The sequence below is a fragment of the Geospiza fortis genome, unplaced genomic scaffold (genome assembly GCF_000277835.1).
Source record: "Geospiza fortis unplaced genomic scaffold, GeoFor_1.0 scaffold130, whole genome shotgun sequence".
NCBI classification, from domain to species: domain Eukaryota; kingdom Metazoa; phylum Chordata; class Aves; order Passeriformes; family Thraupidae; genus Geospiza; species Geospiza fortis.
In genome coordinates, this window is record NW_005054300.1 from 10858048 (window position 1) to 10879354 (window position 21307).

The following is a 21307-nucleotide window of genomic DNA, read 5'->3' on the forward strand; positions in this document are numbered from 1 at the left end:
TTAGAGCTGCTGGGTAAGTAATTCATTGCAGCTGCCAAGCATCCTTGTGATGCCAGGAGATTGGCATACTGGGTGATTCGTTCTGCCAAGACAGGGCCTGGTGCTGGCCCTGCCATGCCTCGGAGCATCTCAATGGACCTGCTCAGCACCATCACCTTCTCTATAAGATCCTGAATACAGGGGGAAGGAAGAAATAAGACTACTCAGAATCTGACTAGTTTTACTGGTCCATCTTATGCTGAGACAATACCAGATAGCTCTCCCCACTTTCAGTTGACATCAGGGCCAATGTGGACAGAAGTTACTCCCCTCTGCACCAAATACTGTCACTAATGACCATTTCCTCAGATGCACTTGGAGAAAAAGAGGAACCAGGAAGCAAATCCTGACATTGCTACTTTAACAGTAAGGGAAACAAAAGAAAATCAGAAGCCACAAGATTGTTCCAATCAACTGTGATCATTTTACTAGGAAGCTACTATTGTTACAGGCAATCAACTTGGAAGAGGAAGGCTTAAAACCATACCAAGAGAAATTCAGTAGAAAAAAACTACTACTGCTGGCAAAAGGACCAGAAGGGTTTTAGTTACTCAAAACTCCTTGAACTCCTAGGAATGAAAGCAGTGTTTACAGCCGGAGAATGATACATGCTGATATCTGGCAACCAGGAGGAGGCCAGTTTCAGAAATAACCAGGAGTGCTGAAGATGCCTTTTTGTTGCTTTTACTCAGTAGCGGGATTGCAAAACCAGGAACTCTGTAGCAGAGGGCATTATCTGCAGGTATCCAAGTGGAAGACTTGTCTAGCTCATTCTAGCAAGTGACAGACACAACAGGGCTTAGTCACTTAGCCAGGACTGGTTGAAGTGTAACAGATTACTGAGATTAACTCAGTTGGTCAGAGCATGGTGCTGGTAATACCAAGGTTAAGGGTTCAATCCCCACATGGGCCATTCACTTAGGAGTTGGACTTGATCCTTGTGGGTCCCTTCCAACTGGGATTATTCTGTGAAATAATCAATAGGAATGAAGAGAGGTAGGTAACAACATTGACTTAGAAGTCCTGATTTATCTGCAAGGTGTGACTTCCCATATGTGATCATTCTGCTTGCAGTGGGAATATCATGATCCAGACTTCATTTTATTTTGCTAAGGCTGTTCTGAAGGTACAGCCAGATAACTGCAGCATTAAGTTATACATGAGAAACACAGCAACAAATGTATCCCAGGCTACTACCAGTAAAAAAAAGGGCATAGCTCAAACTTCCCTGAACAAAAGGAAGCTCAGAGATGGCATCAGTATGTACGAGAGGCGAGTAGGCTGTAACTCCTGTCCATGGCTGGATTTACGTGCAGTGTAAACACACAAACCCTGACTGATTCAGAGTGCAAGCCTCCTTTCAAAGCAGGCTCATAACCCAGGCTAGAAGGAGATACATGGGTGAGTACAAACAGGCCTCCACTGTCTGCTGGGAGCCAGATACCCTGATGGGAAAATACAAACAGTTCAGGGCTACAGGCCTAAAGAAGAGTCAAACCAACATCATAGCACCTGTACCTGTAGGGCAAGTGGTGATGAAGTCTCATGGTTTTTTACCCAGCATTCCACCAGCCTCTCCACATTGCCTGATGAGATATAGCAGAGGCAGGCATCATTGGACAGGGCTGCATCTCCCTCTGACTCCAGGCGGGCACCCAGCATGTCTAGAGAGAAGAGATGCAGCCAACATTTAACACACTCCCCTTTGGAAGAGCTCATTAACCCCAATGCTTTGAATCTGCACCTAATTAGAATCATAGAACCATTTAGATCAGGAAGGAACATTAAGTCTAACTATAAACCTAGCACTGCCAAGTCCCACTAAACCAAGATTTTAAGTGCCACATATACTTGTTTTATAAATAACTCCAGGGATGGTGACTCCACCAGTTCCCTGGGCAGCCTGTCCCAATGCTTGACAACCCGTCGAGTCTAGGTGGTTTTCCTAATGCCCAATTTAAATTTCCCCTGGTGCAGCTTGGTTTCTTCTTCTCCTATCACTTGCTATTTTGGAGAAGTACAACCTCCTTTTGGGTAGTTGTAGAGAGTAGTAAGGTCACTTCAATCCTCCTTTTCTCCATGCTAAACAACCCCAGTTCTCTCAGCTGCTCCTCATAAGACTTGGGATCTAGACCCTTCACCAGCTCCATTGCATAACTGTTGGATAACAGAGAAATGGGAAGGAAACCCAAAGACAACCTGGTTTAAAAAAAACCCCAAACTTTTGTACATCTGCCAATTTTTATGTCTGCCCAAACACATAAAAGAAAGAAAGAAAAGATGAATTCAGTGAAAAAATCCAACACTTTTTTTTTAATTTCCAAAAGAGGTGTGGGAATTTCCAGGCAATAGTAGGGTGCTGAAATCTGTTCTAGGTGGAATGAAGTCCCACTGGACCTTTTATTGTAGATGAAATACCCTTCTTTATGGGATAAAAATCACCCTCTTCATGTCTCAGCCAAGTGATAGCAGCTATCCTGGGTTTTTTTCCATGCTACTTCTAGAGGTCACAGGAAATACCCACATACACAACTTTACACCATGATTCTCAGCTACAGTGTGCACCTATCATTCTCCTAACTCAACACACCACACTTATTTAAGTTCCAGATAGCTGTAATGAGTAAGAAGTGTTGCCTTTTCTTAACTCTATCCACTTCTTTCTGTAAGCACTCCAGAGTTACCCTCTGCAAGGGAAATTGTATCAAAACATAGTAGACTGCATACCACAGAGCTGAGTGTAGTCTTCGTGCTTTGAGTATGTTAACAAGATGGCCAGTGCCTCCTTCCAGCTCTGTAGATCACAAGTGCAAACAATATCTTGCCACTTCTGCTGCACAATGGAGGAAAGCAGCTGTAAGGGAAGCAGAAGGCCTGTTACTCGCTGAAGAAAAAGATAAGCTGACAGTCTAAGCAACAGCTCACTTTCAAACACGCTTTCCACCATGCAGAGACTACTACGCTCACTGTACATTAAGGTCCAACAATCTCAGCCTCCCTACCTTAACAGTAATTGGAACCTGATGCCTCTAAGAAAAGTAAAAAAGCTCAACAAAGCACTTTAAAGAATATGGAAACAGCCACACTAGACAAGATTAAAGATCTAACACGTATCTTGTTTCAGAGCAGCTGGTATCAATGACTGGAAGCACAGTGTTAAGATATCCCAACCTCTGTTACACTTCCCCATTTGCAAATTAATAAGCTAGGAACTTCCTAGTTGAGCTGTTAAGGGGCAGTATGCACCACAGGTTAGAAGCATGAGAAGCTGAGACAGAAACCATTACCATAAAAAAAGGAATAGAGAACACACTACGTAAAATTGTCATAAAGCTACCAAGATATTAGAGTAAATGCGATAGGAGATGAACAGATTCTGCTGACATTCTACTTCCTTCATTGAAGAGAAAGCATTTCCACATATATTCAGAGAAACATTTGGCAAGTCAGTGCACACCTTCCCCTGCTCAGTGTGTACACAAAACCATCACTCACCATGGAGAGATTTGTTTTCCGCTTGGCAAAGTAGCGCTTCTGGGTTTCCTTCAGGAGGTTATCCCCACCAGCTATGGCTAAGATGATGGCATCAGCAAAGCGCTCTGCTCGCATGCACAGCTCCACTGCACCCTCAAAATTCCCCAACAAAAGGGCTTGGCTGATGAGTCCATCTGTATCTACAGAGGTAAGAAGCAGAGTCAACCCAAAAAGTCATCACTCAGATGCATTGATGATGTTGCTTGTTTTAAAGAGCAGGCAGTAAAAAGCAGTAACAGCTAAAAGTCACCTAAAAGAAAATTTGGAAACTCAAAAAACCGCACTGAATTGACTCTAGGTCTTCCATCATCTAGAAGAATCTTCTAAATTTTTAATGGGTCTCTGATCTGGAAGAAGTATTTCTATGTTCAATGTGATACGCTGCATAACACTTGAAAGAGTCATATGTTTTAAAAGTATCCATCTACTGGAGTGAACTAGATTCTTCCTGGTCTCTCTGAATTTTCTGGTTTTCCTTCCTCTCCCCTTTTCTTAAGAAGGCAGAAACACTCTTTATGTAACATACCTTCTGTGACAGGAATCTCCAATGTGCTCATATTCTGTGGGATGAGGTTATCAAAAAAGGTTGAAGAGGAAGAAACAGCAGCTACATCATCGCTGGAATTCATCAAAAGCTGTGCAAAAAGTGCAAGAGCTTATTTAATTCACTGCACACACATAATCTACCCAAAACAGTTTAGCGGACTACAGGGTGGGATGGGGCTGCTCTCCATTTGGTTGTGCATGTTCATATAAATCTAATTTCAATTTGGAAACTCCTGTCACTGTGCAATTAATCTGCACAGTTTCACAAGGGAAGCAACAAGAGCAGTGCTGCAATTGGCAAAGCTTAGGAGATTGATGGTGCAAGACATGCAATGCCAACAGCACTGCTGGGCAGCATTCATCAACTCAAGTGTCAGCCCTTGAGCAAGCTGAACTATTTTGGATGGAACAGAGACAAGAACAACAAGTAAAATCTGTAAATAACAGGTTGGATCACAGCCATGTGTGGTTCTTTACTGAAATGCAGGACACAATTGCTACTCCTAGAATATCTCAGCCAGTGTTTGAGGCTTGTGAAGGTGATTACTAATCAGAGGATATAAGTTTTAGATACCTCAGAGGAGAAAAGTTTACAGAGAACCAGGCCCTGGAAGGCACCTGAAGATGGACATCCCAAAATTATGTGAAAATACATTTCAGAGGATAGAGGTGAAAAAGAAAGAAATACCACAGCAGAAGCTTCACAGAGGAAATCCAGAACAGTAGCCTCAAGTTAAGCTGGGGTGAGGCTAATTCTACCACTGAAGAAATCAACACAGGTGAAGTAAACCTTCTTGCAGAAATAATAGCCAGGAGTCCTTCATTGTTCAGTGGTTAGTTTTAAAGCCAGAAGGGAAAGTTATTATCATTTAGTGTGACCCTGTGAGGGTTTGATAGGCCTGTGTACTGCCATCTGCAATGCCAGCATTGAGCCCAACAAGCTGGGGTTGGAATTAGGCCTTCCAGTTAATTCTGCCCTCCTCTGCTCTCCCAAGCTGGCAAGATGTACAGGACATACCTGATCTGGTGCAGCATTTGTATCACCTGCCTCAGGAAGGGGCTGTTTATCTGGGATCCCATTACTCAAACATGAGGCAATCTAGAAAAGTAACAGACACACATAGAGTAAAGCAAAGTAAGCACCTGGACAGCAAAATTACTAAGAGACTGGCAAGCCCCAGACACAATTCCCCCAACTCTTTCACCTGTTTGAAAACTTCCACCTCATCCTGGCTGGCTGCCTATCAGTGACTATTTATCCTTTCCAGAGCATTATCCATCAGTAGTATGCCAGACTGTCTCCACCTGTCACCTTCTTCCTGGTTGAAGACCCCTGAGACGCAGAGAGCTGAATGCTAAAAGAAGCTCTCACCACGGCACTGTTGTTGAACACTCCCCAGTGCACCAACAACTGAAACCAAGATAACTGGGCTCAAGATCCCTTTGGCTACACCCTTACAAGTGCTGCATTTGCTTTTTCGTGGGGTATACTTCATGTGACTCCCAGCTGAAATTTCACACACTTTGGTCATTTGTGTGCTGTGAGATCACTTGCTCAGTTCCAGGAGGACCCCACAACCCTCCTGCAGCAGCTTTAGTCCTGTAAAGGTTTCCATCTATTGGAAATACCCCTTACCTTTTTTTGCAGATCCTCTTTAGTGTAGCCCAGCAGCTTGAGAAGTTTAGTCCTGGACTCCTGCTCCAAATTCACCTGAGTCCCAATGGATATTAAAAAGACAAAAAGTATGTAATATCATAGACATCTACACACTGATAATAGTTAGCTGCTTCTGGCAGCAGCAAAGTTCAGAGCTCAGTTTATAGATAAAGAATTGAACTATGAAAAGTCCACCTAATAACTATTGCGTAAAAATGTATGGAATTTAAGTTATAATCATGATAAAAGGGTAAAACTCAAGTTTGCCACAGGTACAACTGAGGTACAACTGTGTATCAAGATCACAACTGTATACATACCTAGAGTACTTGGTCATTAATTTTCTGGATAATCTAGGAATTGCCAAGCTAATCTCTTCACAGAGAAAACTGACTGATTTGAATCTGGATGAAACCGGGACAAGGTGGTTGCCTGAACTGCTAGCTGGCTCAATTGCTAGCTAATTCACAAGAATTAGTTAACTGTTACAGAATCTCCCTGGCTGAGGATTTCAGACACTCCCAAAAATTCCCACAGGCTGCACACAGCCTAATTGACAGGCACTATTTATATGCTTTAATGCATGATTTACATTCTGCAATGAGAATCTGTCTGTCTCAGTCAAGTCCCACGCTGCTTCTTCTACACAAATGATCAAACTGTACATGTGCATGATACTTGTAAACAGTCCATTTCAGAAACTGCTCCTGCAGAAACAGGAACAGTGCTGCAGGATACTTTTGTACAGAAGCCTAGTTTGTAGTTTAAGACAATCAATTGTAATATATCCTTTATGTGCTGGAGTGGTTTCTCAGGACCACACACCAGATGGGTTATAAAAAGTGACTCAAAATGACAGTTTGATGTGTCTCATTTAACGCAACCGAAGACATTTTTGCAATGGAGACCACTTTCACCACCTAGATTAATAGCTGGCCATCCTGTTCAATATTCCCCACACAAATATAATACTGTGGCAAACATCTCAATATTTTGCCCTCCACACAGTCTGCTACAAGTGTCTGTAAGCCACTGCCAAGACTAAGCCCTGCCTCTCAGAAGGACGACCTCTTCTTATTACCAAACTCTCATGCTACCAAATTGTCCATGAAGGCTAGTCAGTCCTCATGCCACCATAGCTCTTCTCCTTTGTTCTGGGGTATCTCATTGTCCATTTGGACTTCACCTTGAAAAATAATAATGTACAGCTCCACAGGTTGCAGGCAGATATAGCTTGGCAATATGTTGAGTTGAAAAGATCCTGTTTCAGGAAGCCCAAACAAGTCCACTGAAAAGACCATTCCTAATGAAAACCAAGACAACCTCCAAGACCTCAACTTTCTTTAGGAAAAAAAATAAGTATATTCATTCAATTCCATTTTATATTTTAAAGAACAGGAATATAAAGGGCTAGAGAGGACCATATTCCACCCCAGGACCATAGAAGAACTGACCTCTGTATTTCACCACAGCCATCCTACCTTCAAGAAGTTCCAGAGGTTCTCATCAAATGGCAGCTTGGCTGTCTGGATCTTGCCCTGGCAGTAATCAAGGAGGTTCCCTGACTGCAAGGCCATCTGCAGTTCTTTGGATCGGAGTAGGAATTCAGTTTCAGTAGTGACTTGACTGATGAATACCTGGTGTGGATAAGTCTGCTGCATTTGCTGTCCAGGAGCTTTGGTTAGACCAAAGGTGATCAGTTTTCCTCCAAACTGAGAATGACAGAGGGTGATACAGTAAGTATTCTTATAAACAAAGGTAAAAGCTACTCAGTGCTTCATTTAGCAAGACAGACCCAAGCTCCAGCAGTGATCACAAGGAATCCAAGAGTTTAGTGTGCATGGATGGTATGAGCACTGAGGGAGCTCTCATTACTAGCCCTTCAGCTGAACTGAACACTGATAAACTTGACACTTGTGCATATCCGATCAGGCCTAGCCAATTGCAAGTGCCAGAGAGGCACAGAGGAAAAAGTACCCTTGAACAGAACTGTTAGTTCTTTTGTTACATGGAGAGGCAGACTGGCATGATAAAACCTATCAGGTGAAGAGCAGGCACTAGACAGACAAAGAACAAATCAAGCAACAGGCTAAAAGAACAATTCAGCCATCCAATTTAGGAGCAAAGATGCAAGGAAAACTAAATGCCTGGAGAGGAAAGAGAGAGAGGAGAATGGGAATGCATGCCAGCCTGCAAGGACACCTTTACAAGTTTTTCTTAGATTATATTGACTTCTACTTGTAATCTCCCATTCTCTGCTACAGGACTCTTTCTTGTTGAAAATATATCTGAATATTGAGAGTAAACAAAATTCACTTCACGGGACACTACAATGCAAACAGGTATTATGACAACTAGCAACAGGTTTCTCCAGTCAAAGCAAAGGATTGTGTCACAAGACATCATCTACTGCATTTTCAGCTAAGGATGCTTCATTCACTTACTGCAAATGAAACCCCCACAGGCCTGCGAATCCACTTGGGTGGTTTTTTTAATGGTGGAATCAAGGTGGTCTGAGTTACTTGCTCTGGCACCTGCAGAGGAGGAAGGCTCTGTCCTGTACCAAAGGGATCCAGGTTGTTGAAGGAGGAAGAGATCTAGAATCAGAAGGAAATAGGAAGAAAATATAATTCAATTCCTCTCTGTATGGAGTAACCATGAAAAATGAGGCAAGTACAGCACCTCTTTCTGGAATACCACTGAATCCCTATACAAGAGAAATGGCATTTCAAAACAATTCCAGCAATCGTTTCTCAAGGAAGTTTCACCCTAAGAGATTTTCAAGTAGTTTTTCCTTAGCAAGATGCAATTTCCTAAAAAAGCACTGCTAGGCCTAGCACACAGCTCAAACAGAGGAGTTGCAAAATTACTTGTTTTATGCAAGACAATGACAACATATGGTCAAAAGTTGTCCAACTTATTTCTTGTTTTTCCCACAGAGGAATTCTGACTCCCTTTTTGTTGCTGGAGTCTTTCAATTGGGTTAGTTTCAAGGACTGTCTCTATTTATTGGCTTCGATGAGACTGATGAAATAAAACTTTCTTGTCTAGACAAGAGAGTGACAAAAGTGGCCCCTGAGCCAGATTTCTTACATTTAGGGAGTAAGTGAACACACATACAATGCTGTTCACAAGCACTTTTCATTTTTAACATTGTTCACATAGATTTGTTGTTTGCTAAAGATAATCCTGTTCAAGTTTGACTGGACCGTAGGGAACAGCTTTATAATTCAGCTAACCAGCATACCCAAAAGGAAGCAACCTCAGACTGATCAAGCTAAGATTGCCAAATCTTAGAATCACAAGCAATATTTTGTCTTTCTTCAGAGGAAACCAATTCCAAAGAAAGAACGGTTCTTGAGAAACAGCTTATATCCAACAGATCAAACACCCTAAACCTTAAAGAAATAAATACACATAACCAGGTCTGCAATAGAGCTTCTGTCCTGAGACTATTGAATTCATAAGAGAAAGACCTCTTGGTCACGAACTCCCTGTCACCATAACTGTCATTATCTCCGGCTTGTGCTCTTACTTGATATTCAATTTATTCAGGAATTATTCAACACTACTGTTTCCCAATTTTGAACAGTGGAAGTGTGATGCATACACATGAAGAATGCAGAGAGAGAAAATTCTCTATGGGTTAAATAAATCCTTAATCTCCCGCAGCTGTTGCTTGATAAAGTATTTTCTGTCTCTTGCAAATCCTATGAAACTGAACTCAGTCAGCTGTAAATGACTATATAAATAACACTTAAGCCAGTTCATATGTATTCTCTTAAAACCTGTATTGTAAGGCATTTGTTGGCTGGGACAGAGGCAGGGAATTAAAAGACTAGACACCAGATTAAAACTAAAATTTTAGACAGTAGTGACATTTAATCTGTTCAGAATTTGCTCATCTATTCATTAGCTAAGTAACGGGTTTCAGTATGAAAAATATTAACATGCTCAAAGTCAAAAGACTCGAGGAAAATTGCTAATAGTGGTTTATAAGCCACTTCATAAAATTACCTTCTAAACTAATGAAGAATAACATATCCTATTAATTAGTACCAATGTATTTAATATGAACCTAATAACAAGAAAAGATTGTGTACTGCTTTATTTTTAGGCTAATAGTAATAACAATAAAATGTATCTTAACATCACAATTGCGCTCACTCTTGGTTTTCTTTACACACCTTGTCAGAGGCAATGTGGTCTCTCTTTGGGATCTGGTGGGATTATTAAACCCCCACACAGGCAGCTTCTGGTTCCCACACCATACAGCCATAGGTCCAGGGGCATGGGACAGACTGCATCACTTGAAAGTGACCCCGTTACATACGTGTGCTTCCAGCACTCTGAGCAGTCACGAGAGAAACTGCCAGTCTGTCAAGATCTAACGCAGTCACAGGACTTTACCTTGTCAGCCTGTGTCTTCTGCTGAGCTTCTAAGTTCCCACCCATAACAGAATAAATGTTGATCCAGCCATCAAAAGTGGCAGCAGAGAAGACTGAAGGATTCCTAGGACACCACTGGACATCAAAGCACCACTGACTCCGAATGGGCAACTCATACACCACCTATCACAGAAAGAGAGAAGATGGAAGCACAACACAAATAGCCTCCTACTTTCCCCAAATTACTTGCCCACAGCCAGCCTGTCACTTTATTTACATGTCATCATTGCATACAAATCTCTTATTTTTGCTTCTTGAAGGGTACATTTGCAACCAAATTATACCACCTTGAATCCAAATAGCTGAAAGTCACAGAAAACTCACATTAAACTGGATTCTGACTGTAGAACAAAATCTAAAAGTGAGAAGTCACTTTTGCTCTGCTTCCTGAGTACTACTGTATCAGACTATTACAGCATTGTCACATCTGCTGTTAACCAAGGGGGAGACACCAGAAAACAACACAATAGAAACAGAAGTCAAGAACCAAGAATGTGTCATGAGCAAGAACACAAACAGAAAGAATAGCATGGAGTAACAAATATGACAAGGAAAATAAAGAGCCTAAAGAAAAAAAATAGAACAGGAAGAGAGGAATGTAATAACTGCACATGAACTATGAAGGGCATTGCAGCCAACAAGTTTATGGTTCAGCATTCAAAAAGACAAAGTTCAATTCACAAACTTCCTGCCTGATGTTGGGCAACTCACTAACACAGCCTTGACTTTAAACCTCCCATTTGTAAAATGAACATATTTCCTTTATGATTTACAGAAACAAAGCACAGACAATCACAGCTTCATCTTCTGTGAGAACATGATCTGTGTTTTCTGTTTGAGATAGAAGCAAATTAATAATTTGCGTATATTAAAATCTAGATTGCCAAACAGAAAATCTAACAAACAAATCCCAAGAAACCAAACATCCCCCAAACCCAAAGAAACCAATACTTCCCTCAAACTTACAAGATCAGCCATTCTGTATAACTGTATTAATTCTTAATACTGCAAAACTTCCCAACTTTTTCACTTGAAAATTTGCTGTTCATTGGTACCAAGTCAAAAAGAGCCCCCTAACAGTAGTTTATACACAGAAGTCTAATTTGAACTTGGACTCTGCATATCTACAGCAGCATGCATGCCAGCCACAGTAATTTTTTTTAAGTTTTCACTAAAAGACAGTGAAAATATTTTTGTAAAAATTAGACATCAGGAACATTTCAGAGTCTGAATCTCTTCTAACCACTAGAGATCTAGACGAAGCGAGCATCAAATCCCATGAAACTACAAAAGCAGCATTGCATGCATTTTAGGAAAATAGATTCATTGTTTTCCTTGTCTCCAAGGCAAAAGTGGCCAGTGAGTGGTACTGTCCCACAAAATTAATCTAGCCTGGGGCTCTAATCTGGACTTTGCTCAGCATTGTTACAGGACTTTCCCCATGCTATCATCAAGATCAATGTCCAAAGTTCAGTTTTATCCAGGATCTCCACATTGAATGAATGGGTGTGCATAAAAAAAATTTAAACAGGCCCACCTTAATTTAGGTGATACCTAAATATACCAAGTATGGTAATTCTGAGATACATGACTAGATAAGCACATACATGTGAAACCATTTTTCTATAAATAAAGTTTACATGCATTGTTTAACTACACTGTTCCCTTCTCAGTGACCCTCTCTAACATATGCTCCTTGGCCTCCTTCAAATTTCCTCCCAAATAAACTTACTACTCTCGGAGAGGGAAAAAGAAACACATGGAAAGAGAGAACACTAAAGTGCTAGCATAGCAAGAGTAATCATAAATAGTTGAAACTAAATTTTAAGTTAAAGTTTTCTTCCCACTCTGATCTCTGGACAAAGATGTATCTATTTCAGTCTGGGTATGGACCACACTCATTCACTTCAGAAAGAGTGCATAAGACATGCTTGAGGGAATTACATTGGCACTCCACAAGGATAAAGGGAAGAACACACACACAGCAAAGCACACAGTATAAAGCAGACCATGTGTACTGATAGCTGTGGTTACACACCTCTCCCATACTTGGGTTCCAGCACAAGATTCGGTTGTCTTTGGCACTACTCAACAGCAGTTCAGGGTCAGCCTGGCACCAAGAAACAGAGAGAACTCCCCTAAAATAGATCAGAAAGAAATCAGTCATATTTCCTGTACAGTTTGTTCTGCCATCTAGTCACTAAGAAGGCACCATGCACCAGCACCTTGGCTCAGAAATGCAAGTTCTCATCTCTACCTTGAACCAGATTCATATGGGAAAGAAAGCAGGCCCAGGAGAAAATCATAGTTCCCCTAAGTCCAAGTCTCCCAGCAGTCTGCCTTGAAAAGATGCAACACAACATGCAAGTCCTCACCTGGTGTGCCCTTCCAGCTGGCTAAGAGGAGAGGTAGCAAAGCGTAAGTCCCATATTTGGATCACTGGCAAACGGTCATCCTCAGAGGAAAGGACTAGCTGGGTTGCAACTTCTGGATGCCAGGCCATTCCTGAGCAATGCATCTAGGGACAAAAATAGCACAGGCAAAAAATTCAGGAATGCAAGCTGGCAACAGCACAAATGGGCCAAAGCCATGTCATTCTGTACTGAACTCGCCTAGAATGCTTGACATAAACCAAGTCTAGTAATGTCTTGCTCCAAGCAGCAAGCATTTCTACCATCTCTTCACAGCAAAAAAAACCCCACTAACCACACAGAAGTCAAAGTTGACCTAGGAAGAAAGTTGGGAGGCTTCTCATAAATGAGTTGTGAAACAGAAACTGAATGCAAGAGTGCATGAATTTTAAGAACAGTAAGGGGCCTTGTTTCCCCATTTCATTCAGGAAAGAAGAAAAAGAGGTGCTGTGATGCTACATCTCCAAGAGAACTAGTTCCAACAGCTCCTAGAATAAAACCACTTGTCCCAAGAGTCTGTGCCCCTGCTTTGTAGTCCCATGTGGCATGTTGTAAGCTTGTTAGAAATGCAGCCTTTTCTCCACTCACTCTGTTGCTGTGGTCACTGACTTTGATGATGGGCTCATTCTTCCTGAGGTCCCAGACCACAGCCTTGCCGCTGGGGTGAGCGGAGGACAGGATATGCTGCACCTGCCGATTCCAGGACACCACACTGATGTCTTCATGTGGCTGCCAAGACAGGAAAGGCCACACATCCATTATTCCCAAGCTGAGGGAACACTCACAGGAGTCTGTCACTAGTTTAACTGAAGAATTAGGGACTTGATGATACATAGATTCCTCTCTTCAACTGCAGATCAACTAACTGGAAATACCAGCAGCACTAACCAGAAAGACTAGGGAAAGTCCTTTACTCAGAGTACAGTGGACAGTAAAATTCTATAGGGGAATGTCACCTGGAAAAGTACCTCTGCTTTTGAGGAACAGGCACTGGATTCGACATTGGCCAAATGTGTTGTAAATCACTCCAGAGAGAACTGCAGCAAAGCACACATATGTTTCTACCCCATCTTCTCAGATGAACTTAAATGGAAAGATGACCTTGTGCAACATTTCAGGAGTGCAGTGAGATGGAAAACAATGAAGTATTCATGACTAATTGCTGTTATTGTATCTACTGCAATGCAGGAGATAGGCAAGGAAACAAACAGGAGACTTACTGGAGGAAAAACCTGGACTGCTTTTACTGAAGTTTACTATGATTTTTCTACTTTCAGGAGCTGATTGCCCTGAATAATATAATAAGCATGAGAAGATCAGAAACTTCTTCCTCTTCAAACTCAGGAAAAATTATCTGGGAGCAATAGCCAAGATGCATTTAATGGCTCACTGGCTCTGCTAGGGATATGACTTTCATGAGATATGAAAAGCCTCAGTTGAAGCCTGAAATAAATTCATTCCTCAGAGAAGGTCCAATAAACCTTCTTAATCCATCACACATGCCCCAGCTGGATCACAAGATAAACTGGTCAGTTACTTGATTCAAATCCACAAAGAGCTTACCCATCCATGCAAAGTGCATCCTTCCAGAGCTTGCCAGTCTACCTCCCCTCCCTTTACACCACTTCTTCTACCCCCAAGAATGAAACCAATCAGTCTCTTCTGATTCATCCCTCTCCTGACAGACTTCAAAGTCATTCCCCTTTCACAGACTGACTGACTAGGCTAGGATGTCTCCACACACATCTTTTTGTCTTGCCTACTGAGATACAAAACTGCACGAGTATAGCCCAGAGGAAAACTCATTTACCTGTGATTTAGTCCCCGGAGTCATAGGCACACTGAAATTATTCAAGTCCCAGATGAAAATTTCAGAATCATTGGCTCCAGAAGCCAAGAGATTATTCTGTAGAAAAAAAAAAGGAAATGCTCAGTTGAGATTCCTGCTCAAAGATTTCTTAAAAATAAATGGAAGCAAAAACCCCAAAATCTTCTATAGTGAGATGAGAGCTGTATTTCACAGCCACTGGCATGCATAAAGATACTAACTGGACTATAAACCAAGCCCATCTCTGGCCTCTGTGCCATCCACTGAGGCACAGTACAGACACATTTAAAATTTGTCTGTTTTGTGCAGATGGCAGCTGTTAATCACGATGCAATTCTGCCACAGGCCTTGAAGCCACCGTCTCTGGCCAGCTGAGCCTCTGCCCGGCATCAAGGACATTTCTTCTGAGGAGATTCAAGTTTCTCACAACTCATTGCAGACATTTTTCCATTTGCCTTTGTGCTACCACAAGAAATATGTTCTGTTCACTCCTCATTTATGTTGCAGTCCTTTCAAATGTGATCAGAGCCCCACTGAATTAAACACCAACTGAACAAATAAAAAAAAATAAAAGTTTTAATTTTGAAAGGACAATGGTTTGACATGTAACAATATTACAAGACATGTTTTTATAGAGGTAAGTGATTTGAACAAGGTCACAGGAGAATTCAGAGGCAAAGCTGTGAAAAGAACCCAAATATGAGTCTCAAACTAGCCTTGTGCGACAACTACTGTGCCTCTTAAGTTAAAACTTGTCCCTTCACTTCATGAATCTATACACGAAGGAACGCATTTTCTAACATGGAGATTAACTTTCCTTTGGTATCTTTACGTTACACACCTGGAAAGGGTTGAAGTCAAGGGCTCGAACAGGCCCTGAGTGCTTCTCTGCCTGCGCAATGACGGGGTCGCCCTTGGAAGCCAGGACGCGGTGCACGCTGTACATGGTCAGCACTCCGTTATCCCCCCCACCAATGAGCACTCCAGCGGACTCTGCAGACCCATTGCCAAAGTTCCCCCAGATCAGCTTATGAAACCTAACAAAAGAAGAAAATAAAGCTGGCATAGGCCATGATGTTTGGTGGAAATCAAGACACTCTCTTCATTACCAAAACTCACATCTCTGTTTCAACCTATGAAACATATCCATCAGTCTGCACTTTAAACAATCATCTCCTTTTTAAGAGGGCTGTGGCTCTTGCATGCAAAAAAAGAAATAAGCTTCCTTCCAATGACTTTTCAAGGGAATTCAAAAAGGCAGAGCCTGTCTCTATTTTTTTGATGGTTTTGCTGTTTGTTTAAAACTTTTAGGACCTCACATGGGATTTGGTGAGTGCAATCCTCTAGCCTACACTTTATTGAAAATTAGTTGAGAGATCTACGTGCCTTCATTTCCAGAGCTGTTATCTGAAAAATATGTTTACACCCTTTAAAATCTGCTAGTTAGAAATCCAGGCTGTGTTTCACTGGGGGCAGACATCACCTACACTGATAAGCCTAAGAAATCATCTTGCTTTAAAGAGCTGGAAAGTAAGTTTCACTCTCTCAATAGTCTCTTCAGGGCAAATTGTTAGCCCCAGCAAATTCACACTATACATAATGTCTCTACTGACTGACTACCATACAAGTAATTTCAGATTTCTCTAATAGTCCACCTGCTTTACTTTTACACCCAATATGGTCTCTATCAAAAAAAATGTTGCGTTTTTGAAGAGAGGTCAATTGATTCAAAAGATCACTTTATATGCTGTAAACATTCTCCTGCTCTCCTTTCTTGCACCAGAAAACCCTTTTCATTTTCATTGATTGATACATCAGTATGAACCTCTAGTACCTGTTTGAGGCAGGAAGTGCTCCTTTCTGCTTCATATCCAGGGAGGGATCCCTGAAGTCAGCCTCAAATATTTCCAAGGTGGCATTTGTACTGAAGGATGCATCCAGTTGTTGGGCAGATGTTCCTAGTGGACATTTTTATCAAAAGCACAAGACACAAAAAGAGTAAGGCACTGAAAATCTATTCTTCATAGTCAACACAGCCTTGGTGTTGTAACAGTTCAAAAGAGGACATGTCTGAACACCTCAGAAAAAAGAATCAACAATTATGACAGACTTTGAAAGAAATTAAAAGTTCTTCAGGAACTTGGTCACCAAAGTTACTGTTACACAGATAACTTTCTTTCTTGGGTTAGGTGCAACTCATGCACCCTCCTCCAAGCAGCTATGGCTTTTGATATTAAGTTCTTCTCTAAATTACAAAGGCACTGACATAATGAAATCCAGCTACAGTTATGATCCCAAGTATTTCTGCATACTGCTCCTCAATCCAGACCTTGTAAAGCTACTCTACAGACTAATTTCTTCAACTGTAACCTACTAAACATGCCTCAACAACCCACAGACGGCTAGCAATCACAAACTGGTAGCTTCCTTTTTTCTCCTTATTCTTATGGAATAAAAGCTACAGGTTGATTTAACATTGCCTAGTGGGACACTGCCAGACAAACTGTCCCCCAGTTACCACAGGGATGCTTACAGCATGGAAAGTGCCCAAAGGAATATTAAAAAGCAGTACAATTTATGAAACCACACAGCTTCTGATCTAAAGCAAACTGAAGCCAAGACCTTTGGTTCAACCAAAACCCTGGCCTTGTTCTCTGAAAACTTCCCCAGTGCAAATCCTTCCCAGAGGCTGCAGCTCTTCACAGGGGATCCAGTGTGGGTCCCCTCTATGGGGTGGTCTTTCAGAACAGATTGCTCCAACCTCAGTCCCCCTCAGGGTCACAAGTCCTGCCAGCAAACCTGTTCCAGCATGGGCTGCTCTTTCCATGGGGCCACAGGCCCTACCAAGACTCTGCTCCAGCGTGGGCTTTCCACAGGGCCACAGCACCCTTTGGCATTCATCTGCTCCAGCATGGTGGATTGTAGCTGGGTATCTGTTCCCACCACAGATCTCCATGGGCTGTAGGGGTGAGAGCCTGCCTCACTAAGGTCTTCACCAGGGGCTGCAGGGGAATCTCTGCTCTGGCACCTGAAACACCTCAGCCCATCCTTCTGCATGAACCTCGGTGACTGCAGCATTGTTTCTCTCCCATATTCTCACTCCTCTCTTGTGCTTCAGTTACACATGGCATTTTTTCTCCCTCTTGTTAACAATGTTACCCCAGAGGCACTCCCACTGCCAGGCTCGCCCTGGGACAGGGGTGGGTCTGTCTGGAAGGCGGCTGGCACCAGTACCAGCAGGCACAGCAGGAGCTCCTGGCAGCTTCTCACAGGAGCCACCCCAGCTACCAAAGCCTTACCATGCAAACCCAACAAAATCACCAGAGCTGTCGGCTCCACGGACAAACTTGCCTGCTGCTAACTCAGTGAACACACTCACTTTCTGCTTCAGGAAATAAAACTGCTATAAGAATAGTGATTAATTAAGAAAATCAACAAAAAAAAATTAAGGTTTTGCAAAAGTACTGAAAATGGAATGTTAACCAAAACAGGCAACTTTACAGATAAGAGGTTTATAGTATTTGATTGTCAAGCTACATGATTATGACTGAAGACAGACAAGTACAAGTGATCTTAAATGAATGTAACTTGAACTAACTTTTTTTCCCCCACAGGCATGGGACATGCAGAATGTAATGCAGAACATCAAGCAGTGTTGGAGTCTTAATAAGAAATCAAAAAAATCACGTATTCAACCTTTGAAAAATCACTCACGTTTAAAATGTCAAAGTTGGGCACAGAAGTAATTCTCTACCAGTTACTTTAAAAAAGCATAAAAGCTGTAATGTTTTTGGCATATTGGTGCACGTTTTCCAGGGACCATAAAGGTGGAAAGTGTTGAAAGCTAAAACCTGTACAACTCTACATAAAATTTTTCTATGATTCATACTTTAAAATTCACAGACTGTGAAGAACTTTACCTGTTGCTAGGTAAATAGGGTGGTTGTTTGCCGGACTCCATGCCTGCACAGCTGTTCGCTCAATTTCTTTTAGCTTCATTTTCTAGACTCTGAAAGAAATTTCACACAGAGTTTAGAACAGAGAGACATAGTTGATGTGAAAATATTCACATCAGAAACATGATGAGAACACCCTGCTCTCAAAAGAGTGAAGTTAATTGCTACTTCCTGAGGCAGTGAATACTGGAATAAATCAGGATATTTAAGAATTCATTAAACCTGACCCAACCCCCATCAAAATCCCACTGTCTGACCCCAGATTTTCTTTCATATATAGCTCTCTTATTGATATGTCCCAATTACAGGAGAGTTTCAGAAAAAAAGAAGGGGGTCTAAATTAACATACTCAAGTCTTCACTGCAGGCTGGCTTAAATCAGCTGCAGAAATTAATTTAAACAAATGTATTTTGATCTAGCACTAGTCGCTTTCTCCAAACAAGCTAATGTCAGTATATACATAAGCAAAAAGGGAGCAGAAGGAATCTCAGGGGAGGCTAAATTCCAAGCAGAAAAGTGACGTGGCAACAGAAAACAAAGTGCAATGCTATCGTGCGCCAATTCAGTTAATGTACTTTGCTCTTGCTCCTCCAAAAAGCAAAAGGAAAATAAAATTGACTTTCTCTTTGAGCCAGCAAATGGCAGAAGGCGAGAAGAAGTAATCCACAAGTAACTACTGGTTTCAATCTCAGCACTGACAACAACTCTTTATTTACTCAGGACAGATTGAGCGACACCTGTAAAACGGGAACCAAATTTCCCCGTGTCTCTGGAGAGAGATTTGTTGGGCAACAATGTAGCAGGTTAACTGAAAATCAAACATCAACAGCAGGCAGGTAGGAGGCTGCAAAACTGAATACAAAGACAATTGAATATAATACAAATAATTATTGTTCTGAGCAGGATCCCATTCTTACTAAGGAGAAAGCACCCAGCACTCCATTCCTGACCACAAACAGGCCTTCTAAGCATCATAAATGATGTGTGCACATTCACAGGCTAGTGGGGTCACTCTCATGAGCACTGCCTAAACTTTTCAAGCTTGGCTGCACTGCAGTCTTTTAACTTCAGCTAAACAGAACTGTATGCTTAGATGATATCATGCTGAATAAAGTAAAACTGTCAGCAGACAGCACAGAAAAACCCTCTGCATCTTGTCAGTTTGCTGTCATTAACCTCTCCTGGTTACTTGACACGGTTTGTGTAAACCACAACCTGCATCACATGGCCCTCTGTTCAGACGCAGGGCTTATGAGAAACTGTGGCCTCCTGGGGCCCACACAAGGGGGAAGTTTGGTCAGCATTACCTCTTGGGCTTGGACCTCCCAGCTAATAATTCTACACCTCTTTTTAGGGTTTCTTCTGCCTCAGGAGTCAGAAGTTAAGGACATCCTCTCTCTCTCTCTCTCTCTCTCCCATGCACTATTAGGATATGCTGATTGACTAGAATCTATTTAATGCTTTTTAGCATTAGTCTGCAGCAGTATCTCCCAAAACTCACACTGCCAACTGCTATTTGCACATTAAGCTTATCCCAACTTAGCTGAGGCCCAACGGAATCTGAACAGAACTCTTGTACAATTAAAAAAAGTGCAACTGTTTCTTCATGCCCCCTATGAATAGAGGTGGAAAGGTCATCTCCTCATTACCATAACAAATCTCTAAAGCTTACTTTCCAATCTTCCAGTACACACTTTGTGGGGTATTTGTTAGGGGTCTACCGCACTCTCTCTGTGGTGCATCTCTCAAGATGTTCCAGTACCTACTCATGCCTCCCACACTACTGCAGAAACCCTGTCCAGGTCTTCTCCCTTCACTGGCACAGGCGAGTGAAAATAGCCACAGAACTTGGGTGAATCTTCTAGCAACAGTCTATTGCACAAGGCTCTAGCTGACACCACCACTATGGGGGACAGGACAGCTGGTGTGCTCCTTAGAAGTCCCTTTCTTGCCTCTTCCTCCTCCAGTTACAATCTATCAGTTGTAGGAGCTGGCTGTACACTCAGCCCTCACTGCTTCTTGGCTTTTGAGAAGGCAACTTCCCTGTGAACATTAACAGACAATGGCCAAAAGACCTCCTCCCTACAGGAAATTAACTGGTAAGGAATCAGTGAAGAATACAACTATCACAAACTTAGTTGGGTAAATGGTACAAGCTCCCCCTCCTTAACTCTGTGCTGGACCAACTGCACGGCTGAAATAATTTACATTTAATGTGCAAATAAAGATAAGCTGCAAAAATTGGGCAGAACAGTTTTGATCAATTGTTTGGCTTTTCTTGTCAATAAAGCGTTTTACATAATAAAGTCAATTACTGCATCATTAGTGTTCTCTTTTCACAAACTTAAGTCAGGACAGAATGTGAAGGTAAATGTCTTGGTCATGGTAACCCACCCAAATGGAGGAAAGCAAACAACACTCCATTTAGAGTGGCTCAATGTCAATAGAACAACTGCAGAAGTGCTGGATCAGAGGTATGGAAGAGGTTCACTGTGTCCCTGGCCCTAAACGCAAACCAGCAGGGGTTCCAACAGACTTGAGAAGGCCCCCAGAGGATGCATAAGAAGCTAAAAGATCACAGGATCACACTGTCTCTTAGGAACATCTGAGCAGTTCAGCTCCACTGCAGCTGAGGATCTGCAGAGATACAGCAGCACTCCTTCCTTAAGTCAGTGAGCTCTGAGTTTGAAAGGGGGAAGAAAAAAGCCTGATTTGAGTCTTACTTTTAGAGAAGTGATCCTTCTATACACTATGCATATCTGTACCCAGGAGAGGACTCATAACCCTTAAAGAAGGAAAAACCCCAAACTCTTCTGGCTGCCTGAGAAAAATTTGCAGGTGTTGAACCCTTCCACAGTAGAATTTTTAGGGAGAGGTTGCCACCTGC

The 21307-nt window shown here is 42.0% G+C and overlaps 1 protein-coding gene across 1 annotated transcript in view; it reads right to left on the reverse strand.

Annotated features, from left to right (window-relative positions):
* The window catches only part of SEC31B (SEC31 homolog B, COPII coat complex component), a 30598-nt gene extending 12107 nt beyond the window's left edge, over nucleotides 1-18491 (reverse strand). Inside the window, exons 1-17 of the mRNA XM_031063352.1 lie at nucleotides 18385-18491; nucleotides 16299-16422; nucleotides 15306-15501; nucleotides 14447-14542; nucleotides 13225-13365; nucleotides 12601-12743; nucleotides 12264-12363; nucleotides 10187-10348; nucleotides 8221-8373; nucleotides 7258-7488; nucleotides 5756-5830; nucleotides 5138-5218; nucleotides 4100-4208; nucleotides 3535-3713; nucleotides 2767-2893; nucleotides 1558-1703; nucleotides 1-170 (exon numbers count right to left, since the gene is read on the reverse strand). The exon at nucleotides 1-170 is cut by the window's left edge and continues 2 nt beyond it. Of these exons, the coding sequence (XP_030919212.1) occupies nucleotides 1-170; nucleotides 1558-1703; nucleotides 2767-2893; nucleotides 3535-3713; nucleotides 4100-4208; nucleotides 5138-5218; nucleotides 5756-5830; nucleotides 7258-7488; nucleotides 8221-8373; nucleotides 10187-10348; nucleotides 12264-12363; nucleotides 12601-12743; nucleotides 13225-13365; nucleotides 14447-14542; nucleotides 15306-15501; nucleotides 16299-16422; nucleotides 18385-18463 (2312 nt within the window). The 5' untranslated portion in view covers nucleotides 18464-18491. The remainder of the gene's footprint in view (nucleotides 171-1557; nucleotides 1704-2766; nucleotides 2894-3534; nucleotides 3714-4099; nucleotides 4209-5137; nucleotides 5219-5755; nucleotides 5831-7257; nucleotides 7489-8220; nucleotides 8374-10186; nucleotides 10349-12263; nucleotides 12364-12600; nucleotides 12744-13224; nucleotides 13366-14446; nucleotides 14543-15305; nucleotides 15502-16298; nucleotides 16423-18384) is intronic.
* Between the last annotated feature and the right edge of the window lie 2816 nt (nucleotides 18492-21307).